Source organism: Procambarus clarkii, chromosome 10 (assembly GCF_040958095.1).
Source record: "Procambarus clarkii isolate CNS0578487 chromosome 10, FALCON_Pclarkii_2.0, whole genome shotgun sequence".
Taxonomy (NCBI): domain Eukaryota; kingdom Metazoa; phylum Arthropoda; class Malacostraca; order Decapoda; family Cambaridae; genus Procambarus; species Procambarus clarkii.
Window position 1 is genome coordinate 40,268,020 of NC_091159.1, and position 17,924 is coordinate 40,285,943.

General features: G+C 50.6%; 1 protein-coding gene across 1 annotated transcript in view; it reads left to right on the forward strand.

Moving 5' to 3' along the window:
• Positions 1–3,455: 3,455 nt before the first annotated feature.
• LOC138363324 (thyrotropin-releasing hormone receptor-like) overlaps positions 3,456–17,924 on the forward strand; it is a gene marked incomplete in the record, with an annotated part of 81,658 nt that continues 67,189 nt past the window's right edge. The window contains 1 exon segment of the mRNA XM_069322345.1: positions 3,456–4,426. Coding sequence (XP_069178446.1) covers positions 3,998–4,426 — 429 coding nt within the window.

The following is a 17,924-nucleotide window of genomic DNA, read 5'->3' on the forward strand; positions in this document are numbered from 1 at the left end:
GTTAAATAATATGTAATAAGGCTTGAATATTAGCCTTTCAAGAGTTGACAGGGAAATGAAATCGCATTAGACTTCTAACCCCTACAACTCTAGTACGGGACATCCGTCCTGTACGAACAGACACACAAATGTGTGATTACTAACTACTAACATCAAATTAATCTAATAATCCGAAGGAGGAGTATCGGTGTTCGTCTGTTCTAAATAGGACTTCGACCCGTGAGCAGCCCCCTGGGGAATTATGTCGGAAAATCCGACACCATTTAATATCATACAGATAATAGCTGCTGTATTACCAACAAGTTAACCATAGAAAACGTAACTTGTAGTGGAATTACCATCTAAAGAAAACGGGATATCATCACCACATACTATTATAATTCACCAGCTATTCTGCTGGGAATTATTCTTAAATACATTAGTCTTTGGACTTTACCATCATAAAAACATCTTATATAAATTAACTTAATTATTAATATTAAAGTAGAGTAAATGTGACCCTTCTATCACGTTCTGAAATCTGGACAATGTAAGCCAGGCGTCAGAGTGGAGGAAGGAGGGCAGCCATTGTTGTTTATTGAGACCAGAGGCTCACACGGGAGCAAATTCGGCTCCTGTTAAATTTACTTGGACGTAGTGTTATGGAACCCAAAGGTGTACCATTGTCAACACGCTGTCTACAAATACAAGTTAAGTGTCTATCCGAAACCCGTTTATCATTCATTTATGGCCATTAATGTCAGGATATAGGGTTAGCCGGTTAGAACGCGAAATCGCCTCATACTAAAGGTAATTAAGCCAGGTCTTTAATGTTCCATGTACTGTATAGTGTTTTCTCTGATATAGCTTGTCATATATAGGATTCTGGCTTCACAGCTAGCGCACTTTTGACAGGTCAAGACGAGGATGCAAGATTATGTGCACCAGTTACTGGATGATAGAAGCTACCTCAAAGAGGATAATTTGGTGTCTACACTCTAGTTATACCTGGTGGACTAACCTGCTGTACTATAAGAGAAGGAACCTCATCAATGTATGTAGCTATTACTGTAATTTGATTGGCTGCATATGTGTAATATAAACCCCCCCTAATGTGTAGAGGATCGATTTGTGAGATTAAGAGATTATTGCAGAAATACAGTCCACTTATCATTATACAAATTGCTATCGAAGTATATAAATTAACGTAAATATAAATTCATATAAATTAAATAAATATAAATCTCACAGGTCGGTTCCCACAATATATATATATATATATATATATATATATATATATATATATATATATATATATATATATATATATATAATATATATATATATATATATATATTTTTTTTTTTTTTTTTTTTTTTTTAATTAAAGTTTGTGAGGGTTAAAGTTTAATTAAAGTTTGTTTATATATATATATATATATATATATATATATATATATATATATATATATATTATATATATATATATATATATATATATATATATATATATATATATATATATATATATATATATACACAACGTATATACATATATATATACATTGCATTCGAATAGGTGCGTGTTTTTATATACCTACTGTATACATGCCTCACCCGTGACAGAATTTTTTGTTTTTTAAAAACAGCGCTATCTGTTGAACGTAAGAACAACACACGCTGTAATCTACAAATGTTCTTCTCCAATTCCTTTGAAATGTTGACACAACGTTCTATTCGAATACATGCATGTTTTTATATATCTACGATATAGATACCACACCTGTGTAAGGTAAAATCATGCTTTTTTTTTTTTTAAAGCAGCGCCATCTGTTGCACGTAATAGCAACACACACACTATACTAAATATGTTACAATTCCATTTCAATGCTTCTGATTGCATTGATAAATTGAATTTTCATAGATTAGGATTTATTTTAATTTTGATTTAATTATTTTGTGTGACATATCCTTGGAATTGAGCTGTGTTGCTTACCATACCGTTCATTTCGTAGGTATAAGTATAGATGCCACACCTGTGACAGGTAAAACATTTTTTTTAAGAAACAATGCCATCTGTTGCACGTAAGAGCAACTCAAGCTATCCTAAATATGTTACAGTTCCATTTTAGTGTTTCCAATTGCACTGACAATTAATTTAATTTTCATCGATTTTTATTTATTTTCATTTTGATTTAATTATTTGGTGTGACATTGCGTTGGAATTGAGCTGTATTGTTTACCATAACGTTCATTTCGTGAGTATAGTTTATTTTTTTTTATTTTTAACTCTTTTTATTTTGTTTTTTAAATGTTTTTCTTATATATCAGTGATGGGAACATCAGATCATTTGATGTTCCCAATTCTCTGATGGGAACTAAAAATCATTTGGGAATGCATCGGACGAGGGAGTGGGGAATGGTGGGGAGGACGAGGGGACGGAGGAGTGGGGGATGGTGAGGAGGACGAGGGGACGGAGGAGTGGGGAATGGTGGGGAGGACGAGGGGACGGAGGAGTGGGGAATGGTGGGGGAGGACTGTTAGACCGGGGAAGGTTGCTGAGCCACAGCAACGTGTGGCCGGGTACAGCTAGTCTTTAATATAATTATTAATTATCCATTCTAGATTTCGGAGGTTGAAATCTCCTAGATTTATTATATTTTGGTAAGACGAACGAAAAAAAAGAGGAATATAAAGCTGAAGAATTTTGATAAAGACGGTAAACTGAGGAGAAATAACGAGAGGACTATAAAGAGTGTCATATATATTTTCTGTGTTATATGAATGTGTTTTGTTTATTTTCAGTGGAATTAATATGATATATTACAGACAACAAACTCATGAACATGTATATACAAACCGATAACATACGGTAATAACATGAACTGATAACACAAACCGATATCGTATGTGAGGCGGTCATCGAAAACCTTGTGTTAATTAAACATTTTGTAAACTCTACGCAAACGTTCAAGATATCATCACGTTCAAGATATCATCACGTTCAAGATATCAACACGTTCAAGGACAAACTTTAACACCAGCTCCCCTGGGTATAACACCAGCCCCCCTGAGTATAACACCAGCCCCCCCCCCCGGGTATAACACCAGCCCCCCTGGGTATAACACCAGCCCCCCTGAGTATAACACCAGCCCCCCCACGGGTATAACACCAGCCCCCCTGGGTATAACACCAGCCCCCCTGAGTATAACATCAGCCCCCCCCAGGTATAACACCAGCCCCCCCTGGGTATAACACCAGCCCCCCCTGGGTATAACACCAGCCCCCCTGAGTATAACACCAGCCCCCCCCCGGGTATAACACCAGCCCCCCCTGGGTATAACACCAGCCCCCCTGGGTATAACACCAGTCCCCCCTGGGTATAACACCAGCCCCCCCTGGGTATAACACCAGCCCCCCCCCTGGGTATAACACCAGCCCCCCCCTGGGTATAACAGGAGCCTGGGTATAACACAAACATTACACTGACAACATGAAAGTTTGTTGATACGTTGAAAAAAGGAAATGAGTGAGACACAATTCCAATATAATAAAGCCATACAAAAATGATTGAAACGTCAGCAAATAATAAGTGAACAAAGTAAATAGTTTTAAAAGAGCTATCAAGAGATTCTATAATATCCACATCATCCACCAGCATTTAATATACAACGAAATTGTGAAAAGGAATCAAGTGAGAAACAGCTTAGAGAGAGAGAGAGAGGTTCCGTTTTCTTTAAGGCGAGTGGACTTACCATGAGCGGTTCTCCCAGACGCGGAGGCCACACGAGGCCAAGCAAGTCCCAAGCTGAGGCCACGATGAGTGAGGTACTGAGGAGGTGCTGGTGAGGCGCGGGAGGTAGTGACCCCCCCCCCCCCTGCCCGTCTTCCCTACGGCACCATGGACCCCGTCCTCAGCCTCCGGCGGCGCCCACCGACGGAACAGTCATGCGTACGGTGATTGTTTTCCTGGTACGATAGCCGGGTGGGGAGGGGAGGGGTGGTAGCGCTGGTACCATGAACGCTACCCAAGGGCCTTCCACGGCTCCTCCCCCCATCACCAAGAACCTCTGTCGCTTCCAGAACGTCAGCGGCGACATCGTGCTCATCTCGTGCACGGAGGGCACGCCGCCGCACGGCCACCACGACGACGCCGAGTACGACAACTACATCAGCTACGAGTACGACAGCTACAACCTGACGGACGAGCAGTGGGGTATCGTGCGTCAGCTCAATACTTACTACGTCCCGCTCCTGATTGTGGTCGGGTTCGTGGGTAACCTGCTCTCGTGCGTGGTCTTTCTCAACACCCGCCTCAGGATGAGGTCCTCGAGTTACTACTTGGCCGCCCTCGCCATCGCTGACGTCACCTACCTCTTCATCCTCTTCCTGGTGTGGCTCGACCTCCTGGGCTTCAACACCTTCAACATTAACGTTATGTGTCAGGTGAGTACACGGCCAGTGTCACGTGGGAACACGGGCGGCCAGTGTCACGTGGGCACACGGGCGGCCAGTGTCAGGTGGGTACATGGGCGGCCAGTGTCACGTGGGTACACGGGCGGCCAGTGTCACGTGGGCACACGGGCGGCCAGTGTCAGGTGGGTACACGGCCAGTGTCAGGTGGGTACACGGGCGGCCAGTGTCAGGTGGGTACACGGCCAGTGTCAGGTGAGTACACGGGCGGCCAGTGTCAGGTGGGTACACGGGCGGCCAGTGTCAGGTGGGTACACGGGCGGCCAGTGTCAGGTGAGTACACGGGCGGCCAGTGTCAGGTGAGTACACGGGCGGCCAGTGTCAGGTGAGTACACGGGCGGCCAGTGTCAGATGAGTACACGGGCGGCCAGTGTCAGGTGAGTACACGGGCGGCCAGTGTCAGGTGAGTACACGGGCGGCCAGTGTCAGGTGAGTACACGGGCGGCCAGTGTCAGGTGAGTACACGGGCGGCCAGTGTCAGGTGAGTACACGGGCGGCCAGTGTCAGGTGAGTACACGGGCGGCCAGTGTCAGGTGAGTACACGGGCGGCCAGTGTCAGGTGGGTACATGGGCGGCCAGTGTCAGGTGAGTACACGGGCGGCCAGTGTCAGGTGAGTACACGGGCGGTCAGTGTCAGGTGAGTACACGGGCGGCCAGTGTCAGGTGGGTACACGGGCGGCCAGTGTCAGGTGGGTACACGGGCGGCCAGTGTCAGGTGAGTACACGGGCGGCCAGTGTCAGGTGAGTACACGGGCGGCCAGTGTCAGGTGAGTACACGGGCGGCCAGTGTCAGGTGAGTACACGGGCGGCCAGTGTCAGGTGAGTACACGGGCGGCCAGTGTCAGGTGAGTACACGGGCGGCCAGTGTCAGGTGGGTACACGGGCGGCCAGTGTCAGGGTCAGGTGGGTACACGGGTGGCCAGTGTCAGGTGAGTACACGGGCGGCCAGTGTCAGGTGGGTACACGGGCGGCCAGTGTCAGGTGAGTACACGGGCGGCCAGTGTCAGGTGAGTACACGGGCGGCCAGTGTCAGGTGAGTACATGGGCGGCCAGTGTCAGGTGGGTACACGGGCGGCCAGTGTCAGGTGAGTACACGGGCGGCCAGTGTCAGGTGGGTACACGGGCGGCCAGTGTCAGGTGGGTACACGGGCGGCCAGTGTCAGGTGAGTACACGGGCGGCCAGTGTCAGGTGGGTACACGGGCGGCCAGTGTCAGGTGAGTACACGGGCGGCCAGTGTCAGGCTAGTACACGGGTGGCCAGTGTCAGGTGCCACTCCCCCACATGACACTATAAAACTCCTGTAATCTTCTCTCCCAGCGAGTGTGTGATGTGTCATGACACACACTCAAGGTAGCATTTTCCTCGGCTTAAACGACTCCCTCGGCAGATGGATGCAACGTCAGCCCTCCAGTTGCACAAGACTATGGCGACGGCTGCAGGTATTAGCCTGGACGCCTCGTACCTTGTTGCAACATTAATCCACTGAACAACATTTCAACACAGGCAATCATTTGCAAGACCTGGGGCCAGATTCACGGAAAGCCCTTACGCAAGCACTTACAAACCTGTAAATCTTTTCTCAATCTTTGGCGGCTTTGTTTCCAATTATTAAACAGTTTACAAGCATGAAAACTTGCCAATCAACTGTTGTTATTGTTATAAACAGCCTCCTGGTGCTTCGTAGCTCATTAACGGTTTAATAATTGGAAACAAAGCCGCCAAAGATTGAGAAAAGATGTACAGGATCGTAAGTGCTTGCGTAACTGCTTTCGTGAATCTGGCCCCAGGTACACGGAAGGAACATACTCAATACACTGAGTGAGATATACTGCCAAGATATACCCACAGCGAGCAGCCGAGGTAATACTGACATTGAGCGGTTACTGGCACTATTAAAAGCAATGCTAACTTAATTCTTCAGTTTATTAGTCATGTGGGAGTTTATATGATGTTAAAGTGTGTCTGTGTGAGAGGTCTGACGTAAGGTTATTGTTACATGTAGAGGGTGAGGCCAAACAACCCAGGGACGGAGGTTACTACGGCCATCACAACACCTTACTGGGGTCCTCGAAGCTTCGTCAAGTATTAAACTAAAAGGATGGAAGTGACTTCCATCTACTCTGGGTAGAAGTACACTTAATACTGGTTGACTTTTATTACCAGTTAGGTGTGTGAGGGTACCACTGTGGTACGGGGGAAGGTACCACTGTGGTACGGGTGAGGGTAACACTGTGGTACGGGTGAGGGTACCACTGTGGTACGGGTGAGGGTACCACTGTGGTACGGGGGAAGGTACCACTGTGGTACGGGTGAGGGTAACACTGTGGTACGGGTGAGGGTACCACTGTGGTACGGGTGAGGGTACCACTGTGGTACGGGTGAGGGTAACACTGTGGTACGGGTGAGGGTACCACTGTGGTACGAGTGAGGGTACCACTGTGGTACGGGTGAGGGTAACACTGTGGTACGGGTGAGGGTACCACTGTGGTACGGGTGAGGGTACCACTGTGGTACGAGTGAGGGTACCACTGTGGTACGGGTGAGGGTACCACTGTGGTACGGGTGAGGGTAACACTGTGGTACGGGTGAGGGTACCACTGTGGTACGGGTGAGGGTACCACTGTGGTACGGGTGAGGGTACCACTGTGGTACGGGTGAGGGTACCACTGTGGTACGGGTGAGGGTACCACTGTGGTACGGGTGAGGGTACCACTGTGGTACTCCAGTACGCTTGAGATATATTAGTCAAGTTTAATCAAATTTAATGAAAATATTTTTTAACATGTGTCCACATTTTGTATAAGTTGAGTCCGCTTACTGAGAGGATGAGTTTAACTAACTTATTGTGAGTTAATATCTGCATCTCCGCCTTCCATGTTTTTATTTACAAAGATCGCAGATACAATTGACATTATTGTTTCAAACGTAGGTTAAACATATATATATCAGTGAGTTTGGGTGGATATAAATAGAATCTGCCTTATATGGGTGAATAGCTCTTGTGTATTCGCCTAGGCTGTAGGAGTCTCGAACCGTGACCCCCATGTGAGCAAGGCTGAAGCTCTATGGACTGGGCTATGAATAGACTTAATAAGAACAGTCTGATTCCTACGTTCCCGTGTTCTTAGTCTCACAGTGAACGTGTTATATAAGAACACGTTTGTTCACCGTATTTGAGGCAAGATAATGCTAATATTAGAAGCTACTCAGCGCCAGGCGGCAAATATTATTGCATTATTCAATTATGCGAAGTTTTCTCAGAAGAGGAGAATTGATGGTCTTATGAGAAGAAGATTAAAAGGTCATTATTTAAATTATTAACCGCCGTCATAATGTTGAACCACTCAAAGAATATTGGGTAGTTTTCACTCCAGCAAAGCCAAGCGTTTTTTCTTTAATTTCAAAGTAAATAATATAAAAATGTGTACAATATTGTACACTTGAATGGGATACCGCGCGTACATTTATGGTGGGGGCAGACAAGCACTTGTCCTTACAGCTGCACCCTGCACCCTGGAGCAGCTGTCTGCCCCCTGTACCCTGCTACCAGCAGCTGTCTGCACCCTGCTACCAGGAGCTGTCTGTACCCTGCTACCCTGCTACCAGCAGCTGTCTGCACCCTGCTACCAGCAGCTGTCTGCACCCTGCTACCCTGCTACCAGCAGCTGTCTGCACCCTGCTACCCTGCTACCAGCAGCTGTCTGCACCCTGCACCCTGCTACCAGCAGCTGTCTGTACCCTGTACCCTGCTACCAGCAGCTGTCTGCACCCTGTACCCTGCTACCAGCAGCTGTCTGTACCCTGCTACCAGCAGCTGTCTGCCCCCTGTACCCTGCTACCAGCAGCTGTCTGCACCCTGCTACCCTGCTACCAGCAGCTGTCTGCCCCCTGTACTCTGCTACCAGCAGCTGTCTGCACCCTGTACCCTGCTACCAGCAGCTGTCTGCACCCTGTACCCTGCTACCAGCAGCTGTCTGCACCCTGTACCCTGCTACCAGCAGCTGTCTGCACCCTGCTACCAGCAGCTGTCTGCACCCTGTACCCTGCTACCAGCAGCTGTCTGCACCCTGTACCCTGCTACCAGCAGCTGTCTGCACCCTGTACCCTGCTACCAGCAGCTGTCTGCACCCTGTACCCTGCTACCAGCAGCTGTCTGCACCCTGCTACCAGCAGCTGTCTGCACCCTGTACCCTACTACCAGCAGCTGTCTGCCCCCTGTACCCTGCTACCAGCAGCTGTCTGCACCCTGCTACCAGCAGCTGTCTGCACCCTGTACCCTGCTACCAGCAGCTGTCTGCACCCTGTACCCTGCTACCAGCAGCTGTCTGCACCCTGTACCCTGCTACCAGCAGCTGTCTGCACCCTGTACCCTGCTACCAGCAGCTGTCTGCACCCTGTACCCTGCTACCAGCAGCTGTCTGCAAACATTATAGTTAAATCTTAATAGTTTGTCCTTCTTTGCAATTTGTTTGCAATCCTTGGCTGTTATCTTGACTTCCATTGTGAGAGACTGTACTGAGTGGTGAAGGCCAGACTGTGTGATAGTGAGGACTGATAAGACGAGCCTGGTGTTGGAGGGATTACCTCCCCACCCTTCCCCTCCCCATCAACATGCCAGGGTTCGATCCTTTGTCAAAAGACAGACACGGCTGGGGCACGCTTGATATTCACCTGATGCGCCTCTTCACCTAGCAGTTGGGAACTATAGGCATATGTTGCATCCTGGGAAGGGTCATTAGCAATTAGTCTAGGGGAATTCGTGTCCCATAGTCTGGCAGACGGTCTTGGGGGGGTGGGGGGTGGGGGAGGGGGGGGGTTGGGGGGGTCCTGGGGAGGGGGGAGGGGGTCTCGGAGTGCCATAGAGCTGTTAGAGCTGCAATTGCGAGGCTCAAACACAGCTCTAACAATTGTAAATTGTTAGAGTAGCCTTTGCAAGGTTCAAACAATTCAATCAGCTAATAATCGATATTCTGGTGGTAATCACTATTCTGGTAATTTAATGGCTGCAATTTGTTAGTGTTTATGACCCGTGCTTCACTCCGTGCAGCAGGGGGGGGGGGAGCAGGGCGTACCTGAGCTCCGACCCTGTACGTCGACGACCTGGGGCTAGATTCACGAAGCAGTTACGCAAGTACTTACGAACGTGTACATCTTTCCTCAATCTTTGACGGCTTTGTTTACATTTATTATACAGTTTACAAGCATGAAAACTTGCCTATCAACTGTTGTTATTGTTATAAACAGCCTCCTGGTGCTTCGGAGCTCATTAACTATTTAATAATTGAAAACAAAGCCGCCAAATATTGAGAAAAGATGTACACGCTCGTAAGTGCTTGCGCAACTGCTTCGTGAATCTGGCCCCTGGTCTCCAGGAGCGCTGCTCGCCTCTTAGTCTGTCGCATATCCCCAGCCCAGGAGCAAGGCTTCAGAGGTCAATCCCTTGACTTGGAGGATTAACTGGCCTCCAGGTGAAACGATAATGCAATCAACCGAGGAAAAACTATGAAAGAAGTGAAGTAACTGTGAAAGAAGGAGAGATGAGGGAGAATGATATAGTAGGGAGAGGGAGAGAGGGAGAGAGGGAGGGAGGGAGAGGAACCATCTTCCTTCTTTTCATTCATGTCACAAGAGGAGACAAGTGAAGGCAGGAGATAAGCCAGGCAGCGAGTGAGGCCAGATGTGGCTGGTGTGTGTGGCTGGTGTGTGTGGCTGGTGTGTGTGGCTGGTGTGTGTGTGGCTGGTGTGTGTGGCTGGTGTGTGTGGCTGGTGTGTGTGTGTGGCTGGTGTGTGGCTGGTGTGTGTGGCTGGTGTGTGTGGCTGGTGTGTGTGGCTGGTGTGTGTGACTGGTGTGTGTGTGGCTGGTGTGTGTGTGGCTGGTGTGTGTGTGGCTGGTGTGTGTGTGGCTGGTGTGTGTGTGGCTGGTGTGTGTGGCTGGTGTGTGTAGCTGGTGTGTGTGACTGGTGTGTGTGTGGCTGGTGTGTGTGTGGCTGGTGTGTGTGGCTGGTGTGTGTGGCTGGTGTGTGTGGCTGGTGTGTGTGGCTGGTGTGTGTGTGGCTGGTGTGTGTGGCTGGTGTGTGTGTGGCTGGTGTGTGTGTGGCTGGTGTGTGTGGCTGGTGTGTGTGTGGCTGGTGTGTGTGTGGCTGGTGTGTGTGTGGCTGGTGTGTGTGGCTGGTGTGTGTGGCTGGTGTGTGTGGTTGGTGTGTGTGTGGCTGGTGTGTGTGGCTGGTGTGTGTGGCTGGTGTGTGTGTGTGGCTGGTGTGTGGCTGGTGTGTGTGGCTGGTGTGTGTGGCTGGTGTGTGTGGCTGGTGTGTGTGTGACTGGTGTGTGTGTGGCTGGTGTGTGTGTGGCTGGTGTGTGTGTGGCTGGTGTGTGTGTGACTGGTGTGTGTGTGGCTGGTGTGTGTGTGGCTGGTGTGTGTGTGGCTGGTGTGTGTGTGGCTGGTGTGTGTGTGGCTGGTGTGTGTGGCTGGTGTGTGTGTGGCTGGTGTGTGTGGCTGGTGTATGGCTGGTGTGTGTGGCTGGTGTGTGTGTGGCTGGTGTGTGTGGCTGGTGTGTGTGGCTGGTGTGTGTGGCTGGTGTGTGTGTGTGTGGCTGGTGTGTGTGTGGCTGGTGTGTGGCTGGTGTGTGTGTGGCTGGTGTGTGTGGCTGGTGTGTGTGGCTGGTGTGTGTGTGTGGCTGGTGTGTGGCTGGTGTGTGTGGCTGGTGTGTGTGGCTGGTGTGTGTGTGGCTGGTGTGTGTGGCTGGTGTGTGTGTGGCTGGTGTGTGTGGCTGGTGTGTGTGGCTGGTGTGTGTGGCTGGTGTGTGTGGCTGGTGTGTGTGTGGCTGGTGTGTGTGGCTGGTGTGTGTGGCTGGTGTGTGTGTGGCTGGTGTGTGTGTGGCTGGTGTGTGTGTGGCTGGTGTGTGTGGCTGGTGTGTGTGGCTGGTGTGTGTGGCTGGTGTGTGTGTGGCTGGTGTGTGTGGCTGGTGTGTGTGGCTGGTGTGTGTGTGGCTGGTGTGTGTGGCTGGTGTGTGTGGCTGGTGTGTGTGTGGCTGGTGTGTGTGGCTGGTGTGTGTGGCTGGTGTGTGGCTGGTGTGTGTGTGTGGCTGGTGTGTGTGGCTGGTGTGTGTGGCTGGTGTGTGTGTGGCTGGTGTGTGTGGCTGGTGTGTGTGGCTGGTGTGTGTGGCTGGTGTGTGTGTGGCTGGTGTGTGTGGCTGGTGTGTGTGTGGCTGGTGTGTGTGGCTGGTGTGTGTGTGGCTGGTGTGTGTGGCTGGTGTGTGTGTGGCTGGTGTGTGTGGCTGGTGTGTGTGTGGCTGGTGTGTGTGGCTGGTGTGTGTGTGGCTGGTGTGTGTGTGTGGCTGGTGTGTGGCTGGTGTGTGTGGCTGGTGTGTGTGGCTGGTGTGTGTGGCTGGTGTGTGTGGCTGGTGTGTGTGTGGCTGGTGTGTGTGTGGCTGGTGTGTGTGTGGCTGGTGTGTGTGGCTGGTGTGTGTGTGGCTGGTGTGTGTGTGGCTGGTGTGTGTGGCTGGTGTGTGTGGCTGGTGTGTGTGGCTGGTGTGTGTGTGAGGCTGGTGTGTGTGGCTGGTGTGTGTGTGGCTGGTGTGTGTGGCTGGTGTGTGTGTGGCTGGTGTGTGTGGCTGGTGTGTGTGTGGCTGGTGTGTGTGTAGCTGGTGTGTGTGTGGCTAGTGTGTGTGTGGCTGGTGTGTGTGTGGCTAGTGTGTGTGTGGCTGGTGTGTGTGTGGCTGGTGTGTGTGTGGCTGGTGTGTGTGTGGCTGGTGTGTGTGGCTGGTGTGTGTGTGGCTGGTGTGTGTGTGGCTGGTGTGTGTGTGGCTGGTGTGTGTGTGGCTGGTGTGTGTGTGGCTGGTGTGTGTGTGGCTGGTGTGTGTGGCTGGTGTGTGTGTGGCTGGTGTGTGTGTGGCTGGTGTGTGTGTAGCTGGTGTGTGTGGCTGGTGTGTGTGTGGCTGGTGTGTGTGTGGCTGGTGTGTGTGGCTGGTGTGTGTGTGGCTGGTGTGTGTGTGGCTGGTGTGTGTGGCTGGTGTGTGTGTGGCTGGTGTGTGTGTGGCTGGTGTGTGTGTGGCTGGTGTGTGTGGCTGGTGTGTGTGGCTGGTGTGTGTGGCTGGTGTGTGTGTGGCTGGTGTGTGTGGCTGGTGTGTGTGGCTGGTGTGTGTGTGGCTGGTGTGTGTGTGGCTGGTGTGTGTGGCTGGTGTGTGTGTGGCTGGTGTGTGTGGCTGGTGTGTGTGGCTGGTGTGTGTGGCTGGTGTGTGTGTGGCTGGTGTGTGTGTGGCTGGTGTGTGTGTGACCATCGTGTGTGGCCATCGTGTGTGGCCATCGTGTGTGGCCACCGTGTGTGGCCATCGTGTGTGGCCACCGTGTGTGGCCATCGTGTGTGGCCACCGTGTGTGGCCATCGTGTGTGGCCACCGTGTGTGGCCATCGTGTGTGGCCACCGTGTGTGGCCATCGTGTGTGGCCATCGTGTGTGGCCACCGTGTGTGGCCATCGTGTGTGGCCATCGTGTGTGGCCACCGTGTGTGGCCATCGTGTGTGGCCATCGTGTGTGGCCATCGTGTGTGGCCACCGTGTGTGGCCATCGTGTGTGGCCACCGTGTGTGGCCATCGTGTGTGGCCATCGTGTGTGGCCACCGTGTGTGGCCATCGTGTGTGGCCATCGTGTGTGGCCATCGTGTGTGGCCACCGTGTGTGGCCATCGTGTGTGGCCATCGTGTGTGGCCATCGTGTGTGGCCATCGTGTGTGGCCACCGTGTGTGGCCATCGTGTGTGACCATCGTGTGTGGCCACCGTGTGTGGCCATCGTGTTTGGCCATCGTGTGTGGCCATCGTGTGTGGCCATCGTGTGTGGCCATCGTGTGTGGCCACCGTGTGTGGCCATCGTGTGTGGCCATCGTGTGTGGCCACCGTGTGTGGCCATCGTGTGTGGCCATCGTGTGTGGCCATCGTGTGTGGCCATCGTGTGTGGCCATCGTGTATGGCCATCGTGTGTGGCCACCGTGTGTGGCCATCGTGTGTGGCCATCGTGTGTGGCCACCGTGTGTGGCCATCGTGTGTGGCCATCGTGTGTGGCCACCGTGTGTGGCCATCGTGTGTGGCCATCGTGTGTGGCCATCGTGTGTGGCCATCGTGTGTGGCCATAGTGTTTGGCCATCGTGTGTGGCCACCGTGTGTGGCCATCGTGTGTGGCCACCGTGTGTGGCCATCGTGTGTGGCCATCGTGTGTGGCCACCGTGTGTGGCCATCGTGTGTGGCCATCGTGTGTGGTCATCGTGTGTGGCCACCGTGTGTGGCCATCGTGTGTGGCCATCGTGTGTGGCCAGCATGTGTGGCCACCGTGTGTGGCCATCGTGTGTGGCCACCGTGTGTGGCCATCGTGTGTGGCCATCGTGTGTGGCCATCGTGTTGGCCATCGTGTGTGGCCACCGTGTGTGGCCATAGTGTTTGGCCATCGTGTGTGGCCATCGTGTGTGGCCACCGTGTGTGGCCATCGTGTGTGGCCACCGTGTGTGGCCATCGTGTGTGGCCACCGTGTGTGGCCATCGTGTGTGGCCACCGTGTGTGGCCACCGTGTGTGGCCATCGTGTGTGGCCACCGTGTGTGGCCATCGTGTGTGGCCACCGTGTGTGGCCATCGTGTGTGGCCACCGTGTGTGGCCATCGTGTGGGGCCATCGTGTGTGGCCAGCATGTGTGGCCACCGTGTGTGGCCATCGTGTGTGGCCACCGTGTGTGGCCATCTACTGTCTCCTCGCTCTCTCCTCCACTTTCCCATCCATCTCTCTCTCTCATACTTTCTGCTCATCACTGTCTCTCCCTTCCTGTCACACTCTCACGACTCTATCTTTTCTCCCTCCCCCCCTCCCCCCCCCTCTCTACCCCACGCAGCACAGACACTAATCAACATAATAACATCAGCGGCACATGCATAACCACCAAACACAAGGATGACCTTCAATGACCAGTGCCAGGAGTTTTTCTGAATATTTTAAGTAACGTGCGTCAGACCAGTCCTAGAATATGCAGCAATAATATGGAAGCCACACCTGATAAAGCAATATAATATATATATATATATATATATATATATTGTGACGGTAACGCGTTGGTGTTCGGCTGTTTAAGGCTAGGGGTATGGCCTCGTCACATAGTTATAAAAAAAAATAGAAAAACTGGAACTTCGTCTGTGGTAAGGTAAGGAGAAGACACACAAAACACAAGTAAAACTTTAACAATGAAATTTTAATTACGTTAAATAAATCAAAACATGAAAATATGGACAAACAAATATGTATAATAAAATCAATGAATCAAAATAATAAGAATACTTAAATGACACAATGAAAGTTACGTTAAGGCAAAATAATAAGAAGTGCAACACAAAAGTTAAGTGGGAGGTGCTGGAATATTGGCTTAAAGCCACCACCTCTCTCAGTACACGCTAACGTCTAGCTGGGAGGAGTGCTGGCTACGAAAGCACGGAACATTCTGAGGACTGATGTTGGGGCGACCCCAGACATCAGGTAGTATTGGGGGCGAGTACAGGTGCAGCCAGACCGGCGACCAATCAGCGGAGCCGTAGCGATCAACGGGTGGTTTGGTGGTTGGAGTTCGAACAGGTGGCTGGTTGCATACGTTTCTGCTCACCCTGGCAAGCCTTGCTGGTGCCTTGTTGTCGTTGTTGGACATTTCTTCCATAGTCTTTTTATATAATTGTGAAGACGTAATTTTGGAGGGAAGAGCAGGCTCAATCTCTTGAAGGAGATTATCGTCACAACTCTCCCCCGAAGCCTGCGGTTCTGGAAGAAGTACGTCGTTATGTGGTGGAGTAATGGATGGAGTTGCTTCTACTTCATAAACTCTGGAGAGATCATGGGCTAAGATGTTGTCAGACTCTTGGTATAGCGTGTCTCCAGGTTGAATTTCTGCAGTTAGCAAGCCCATAGTAGAAGACGTTGAGATGAGAAGTGGGCGTGCTGCAGGAGGTGTAGGGTGGTGTGGTCCGTATTGATGGTGGACCGAGCACTTTTCAGGTGTGGAGTGAAGTGCTGAAGCTTCAGGATGAGGAAGAGTAGCTCCTTGCCAATTGTTCCGTCGTTCCTTGTAGCAGTAGTCGCTGACAGGTGTATTCTTCTCGCCTCGTTGCTGCATCACGACACCACCATCGTCGGTACCATTGGCGTCGACATGGAGGATGTAGGGCTTATCTGACGAGGTGAGAGTGGAATTAGAAGAGGGCATAGGAGCACGAGTATTATCCTGAAAGCATTTGGGAAGATCATTAAGGATTTTGGAATTAGAAAGCGCCGACTTCTTGTCAGTGCTTTCGGGAGAAGAAGCCGGGATGGTCTCACTGTGGATGTAGGGTTCTGTGAAGGTAGAACAATTAATCAAGACAGTGGGAGGAGTACCATTATATTGCTTCAGGAGGTTGACGTGGCACAGCTGGGTCTTCCGCCGCCTATCTGGAGTCTCTATCACATAATTATTATTATTCCTGCACTCTTTGACGCAGTAGGGTCCTGAAAATCTGTTTTGTAAAGGTGAACCTGGGATAGGGAAATAAGCAAGGACGAAGTCTCCCGGCTTGAATTTTCTTACTTTGCTGGTCTGGTCGTAATGAGTCTTCATTCTCACCTGGGCTTTCAATAGATTATCATGAGCAAAGCGGTGGACTCTCTCTAGAATGTGCTGAAGGTTTTGAAGAAACTGGGGCACATTCTGATGCTCACTGAAGGTGGCATCTCTGAGAGAGTCTTTGAAAGCCTTAAGGGGAGTACGGCACTTACGGCCGTAGAGCATCTCATAAGGAGATACTCCTAGGGACTCATTGGGGAGACTTCTGAAAATACACATTATTAGGTCAATCTGCTTATCCCAATCCTTTGAGGTTTCACTACAAAACTTTTTCAAGAGTGCTTTGATGGTCTGATGACTACGTTCAAGAGAACCCTGTGAAGCAGGATGATAGGGGCTGGACAATACCTGTTTGATGTTGAACTCCTCCAGTGTCCTTTTGAAGAGATCACTGGTGAAGTTGGTGCCACAGTCACTTTGAATCTCCCTGGGAAATCCGTATTGAGTGAAGATCTTCAATAGATGTTTGATAACCGTAGCAGCCGTGATGTTCTTCACTGGAACTGCTATGGGAAATCTGGTGGTAGGACACAGGATGGTTAGGATGTAGGCGTTACCTGAACTGGTCCGAGGTAAAGGACCGACACAGTCTATTATGAGTCTGTGGAAAGGTTCCGCAGGCACCTGTATGGGAATCAGTGGTGCTCTGGGAATGGAGACGTTCGGTTTGCCTGCCATCTGACATGTATGACACTGTTTTACGTACTGTTTGACGTTATTTACCATACCTGGCCAGTAGTAGTCTTGGCGAATCCCATGGTAAGTCTTGTTGAAGCCGTAGTGGGAGAATGCTCCATGGGCCAGGTGTAGAATAGTGGGCCGCAGGCTGGTGGGAATCACAAGTTGTTCGGTGTTGGCCCAATCGTCCTCCTCCTTCAGTTTACTGGGTCTATATCTGCGGTAGAGCAAGTCGTTCTCTAGGAAGAACCCAGGAATACTGTCGGGTTGAGTCTCAGCCTGGAAAAACAATGGTGTTAAAGTAAGATCTTCCCTCTGCAACTTACGGAACTCCAACTTGGTCAGATGCGGGGGTAGTTTCTGAGGGTCTTGAGGGACAGCGGTAGCAGTAGAGTCAGCTGGCTGTGGACGTGCGGCTTGTGCACGGGTGGTCACGAGAACCGGAGGAGAAACTTCATCACTCTCTTGAACCTCTGCTGGAACATACTCGAGAATAGGATTTATGGGCACAGAGTTACACACCTGGGGTTTGTCCATGACGATCAGGTTGGTCGGTTGCAGGTCTTCTGCCAAGTCGTTGCCTAGGAGAAGTTGCACTCCAGGCATGGGAAAAGGCTTTTCCCTGACGGCGACTTGGACTTCCCCGTTCACGTAGGGACAATTCAGGTGGACTCTGGCGAGAGGGTATGGAGTGGTAGCAGTGAGGTCAGTGATGAAGACTGTTTCCCCGGTGTAGACTATGTTGGGCACAGCCGACTTCAAGATGATCGATTGTAGAGCCGCTGTGTCCCTCAAGATCTTCAATTTGAAACGTCCCTCCGGATTTGAACCGTTGGCAGAGACAGTTCCAGTATACAGGTGGTTACTGAAAAGAGAAAGATCATTAACATCAACACCAACATTCATCACAGGCTTACCGGACTTAGGAGGAGTTGGTTTGGGTCGTTGTTGGTCAGTGGTTCCCTTGTATTGAGACTTACCACATTTGTCTATGGTATGTCCATAGAGTCTACAATATTTGCAGTACAGTTGTGAACCAGCTTGATCGGGGCTCACCTTCTCGTAACTGTACCACGACTTCTTACTGGAGGATGGTTCAGGTGTCAGCCGGTGGATGAGGCTGTAAGTGTCAGCCGACTTAGCACACTTCAGGTAGTCGGTTTCTTCTTTATCTGCT